The sequence below is a fragment of the Carlito syrichta genome, unplaced genomic scaffold, assembly GCF_000164805.1.
Source record: "Carlito syrichta isolate Samal-C Ts95f unplaced genomic scaffold, Tarsius_syrichta-2.0.1 Scaffold303120, whole genome shotgun sequence".
In the NCBI taxonomy this organism is placed as follows: domain Eukaryota; kingdom Metazoa; phylum Chordata; class Mammalia; order Primates; family Tarsiidae; genus Carlito; species Carlito syrichta.
The window spans coordinates 53,973-57,945 of NW_007247216.1; the positions used below are offsets into that span (position 1 = coordinate 53,973).

At 47.7% G+C, this 3,973-nt stretch overlaps 1 protein-coding gene across 1 annotated transcript in view; it reads right to left on the reverse strand.

The window, feature by feature from the left end:
* Positions 1-1,169: 1,169 nt before the first annotated feature.
* Positions 1,170-3,973, reverse strand: part of ITGAL (integrin subunit alpha L) — a 46,706-nt gene continuing 43,902 nt past the window's right edge. The window contains exon 32 of the mRNA XM_008057758.1: positions 1,170-1,343. Coding sequence (XP_008055949.1) covers positions 1,170-1,343 — 174 coding nt within the window. The remainder of the gene's footprint in view (positions 1,344-3,973) is intronic.

Sequence of the window (3,973 nt, forward strand, 5' to 3'; positions counted from 1 at the left end):
AGTTGAGAAGGCAACATTCATTTAATTACGACTGGAATGTTGCACCAGCATAGAAGCATCACAAAATGGACAGAATTCCACATTTATTGAGTAAATATACGTAGGCATTGTGCTTGGTGCTGGGACTCTGGATAAACAGACATAGTCCCCGCCTTGAACTCACAGTCTCCCAGTGGGGGCACTGCACAGAAAGTGAGTCCTGGGAGAGGCAGTGGAGCCAGGGGAGGGGCAGAGCCTAGGACAGGGACACACGGCCCCATCCACACTTCTTCTATCTTCCCACAGACTCCGTTATTAATTCAGTGAAATTGTGTCAAGCACCTACCAGGTGCCCCGCACATAAATCATTAAACAGTGAACAAACATGACCCGTGCCCTGGGGAACAAGCGCATGCAGTGTGGAATCCCAACCAAGCTGGGCCAGGAGCTTCCCCGAGACAGTGATGTGCCAGCTGGGATCTGTGGGCTGTGTGAGAGCCAGCCAGGAAGGCAAGGGAAGGAAGGTTCTAGAGGGTGAAGGAAGCAAGCCAGAAAGGAGCCTGGCATGTGAGAAGGGCTGGCGTAACCAGAGCTTTGAGAAGGAGATAGGAGGTCTCTGGAAGAAGCTGTGAAGGCACAGGGGCCCTTTTTGCGGGCCTTGGAAGGCATATTAAGGAATTTGGTCTTTGGTCAAAGAGCAAGGTGTTTGCTGCCGTCGTGCAGGGACACAGATCACATCTGTTCTCTGGCAGCAGATTGGAATGCTGACTGGGCTCCAGGCAGGAGTGCAGGGACGAGTGCTGGGAGTCTGAGGCATCTGTGGACATCCAAGGGCAGGTGTGAGGGCTGGGAGCGTCACTAGGCCCTGAGACTACAGTTTCTCCAAATTTAGATCAGACGTTCTCTTCCAGGGAAGAAACTAAGAGAGGCTGGTGGAAGCCAGGACTGTCTGATCATCATCAGACGTCCCCTCCCCTGGTAGCCTTCCTGGCTGATCCTTCAGCAGATTCTCACCATGAGCCTGCAAAGGCAGGCAGGAATGAGCTCCATGTTCAAAATAGGGAACCTGAGGCCTAGGGAGGGGCAATGACTTGTCAAGGACACACAGTAAAATGCAGGTAGAGGCCGACTGGCTCCAGGCATCCCTTGTCCAGTCCTGGGCCTCTGTGCATTAGGCCTGGGTCTGAGCCTCAGTCCTTGCCACCTCCATCCTCAGTCTTCTCCCCATGGAGGGGCTTCAGGCAGTCTGGATCCGTGTCCTCTTCTCCAGACACCAGCTGCCCAGAGTCAGCTCCAGAGATTCCATTTGGGACACCTGCGTCAGCCTCCATTTTCTCCTTCAGGTTCCTCTTGAAGAAGCCAATCTGTATGAAGACAAAACTGAGTGACCAGAAAGTCCACAGAGTACTTTAGACCAGTCAGTCCCAGGAAAATGTGAGACTTCTTTTTATGTCAAGTCAAAAGTGTCACTGTTACATGGCGTCTGCTCTGGGGATGGGGTGAGGGTATCTGCTAGGCTTGGTTCTTAGCAGTATTTTTAAGTCTAATAATTTGACAGGTGTGGTGGCTTACACCTGTAATCCCAGCACTTTGGGAGGCAGAGGCTGGTGGATTACTTGAGCTCAGGAGTTCAAGACCAACCTGGGCAACATAGCGAGACCTCGTCTCTGCAGAAAAAACAAAAATTAAATTAGCCAGGTGTGGTGGCACATGGCTGTAGTCCTAGTTACTCGAGAGGCTGAGGCGGCAGTATTGCCTGAGCCTAGGAGGTTGAGGCTGCCATGAGCTCTGTCTCCAGCTTGGGCAACAGAGTAGGACTCCAACTCTAAAAACAAATAAATACACAAAATAATTCATTATTTTTTTATTTTTAGAGACAGGGTCTTGCTCTGCACCTAGGCTGAAGTGCAGTGGTGCAATCCTGGCTCACTACAGTCTTAAACTCCTGTGCTCAAGCAATCCTCCTGTCTGTCTTCTGAGAAGCTGGGACTACAGACACATGCCACCATGTCTGGGTAATTTTAAAATTTTTTTGCAGAGATAAGCTCCCACTATGTTGTCCAGGCTGGTCTTAATCCTCCTGCCTCAGCCTCCCAAAGTGCTGAGATTATAGGTGTGAGCCACCACACCTGGTCTTCTAATTTATTCTTTTTTTTGTTTGTTTTTGTTATGAGTAGTCTCTGTCACCCAGGCTGGAATGTGGTGGCACACTGACGGCCACCACAGCCTCGACCTGATGGGCTCAGGCAATCCTTCCACTTCAGCCTTCCAAGTAGCTGGAACTACAGGTGTGTGTCACCACGCTCAACTAGTTTTAAAAAATTTTTTAAAATTTATTGTAGAGATGAGGTCTTGCCAAGTTGCCCAGGCTGATCTCGAACCCGTGGACTCAGGTAATCCTCTCGCCTTCACCTCCCAAAGTGCTGAGATTACAGGCATGAGCCACCGTGCCTGGCTAATTCATTCTTGAGGTTCAACAAAATATCATGTATTAATCTTTCAGGCAAGTGATTAGACAGTGTCTAGTAATAATAATAGTAACAGCCAATACATACATAATGCTTTTTATCTACCATGACCTCTCTGTTCAAAGATCCAAACACATATATTCTTTTGTCCAGCAATTCCACCTCTAGATACTAATTCTAAATAATATTTGGACAAGTGTGCAAAGATTTGGGTAATAAGAGCCTTTTTCGTCACATTGTTTGAAATTAGAAACGAGCTCAATGTTCATCAATAGAGAACGTGTTCAATATAAGATGGGGTCATCCAGAAAGCAGAAACTAGTCAGGTTAAAAAGCAAGAAGTACACTGGGAGTGGGGGCTTATGTCTATAATCCCAGTTTTTTGGAGGCTGAAGCAGGAGGATCGCTTGAACCCAGGAGTTTGAGGCTGTCCCACCCTCCCAAGAAAGCAAGAAATAGACCTAATTGTGCTCACATGGAAAGACATCAAGATATAGTAGAAAGTGGAAAATACAAGTTCCCAAGCAGTTATCAGAGTATTATCCTATTTAGGTTTTTTTTTTTCTTTTCTTTTTTTTTTTTTTTTGAGTCGGAGTCTCACTCTGTCGCCCAGGCTGGAGTGCAGTGGCACTCTCACAGTCACTGCAGCCTTGACCTGCTGGACTCAGGTGGTCCTTCGGCCTCAGCCTTCCAAGCAGCTGGAACTGCAGGTGCGTGCCACTACACCTGGCTAATTTTTTGATTTATTGTAGAGACGAGGTCTCGCCAAGTTCCCCAGGCTGGTATTGAACCCCAGGCCTCAGGCAATCCTCTCGTCTCCATCTCCCAAAGTGCTGGGATCACAGGAGTGAGCTACCACTCCTGGCCACTTGCTTTTTCTTTCTCTCATGCTCACATTTACACATATATGTCAACAACAGAATTAAAACCTGGAGGAATATAAACAAAATGGATGTTAATGACAATACTCTTGGGATATAATAGAGAGAAACTTTCCTTTTCTTTTGAGATAGGGTCTCACTCTGTTGCTCAGGTTGGAGTGTAGTGGCATGATCATGGCTCACCACAGCCTTGACCTTCTGAGCTCAGGCAGTCCTTCTGTCTCAGCCCCCTGAGGAGCTGGGACTACAGATGCCTACTGCTATGTCTGGCTGATTTTTTTGACTTTTTGTAGAGATGAAGTCTCACTATGTTGCCCAGGCTGGTTTCAAACTCCTGGTCTCAAGGGATCCTCCCCCCTCGGCCTCCCAAACTGCTGGGATTACGGGCATGAGCCACTGAGCCTGGCCAACTTTGATTTTCTATGTCCTCTTTTCTTTAATATTTGAGTTTTTTTTTTTTGTCTTTATTTTTGTTTTTTTGAGTTGGAGTCTCACTCTGTCACCCAGATTGGAGTGCAGTGGCCACTCCCAGTCACTACCACCTCGACCTGCTGGGCTCCACGATCCTTCCGCCTCAGCCTTCCAAGTAGTCAGAATTACAGGCATGCACTACCATGCCCGGCTGATTTTTTGATTTATTGTAGA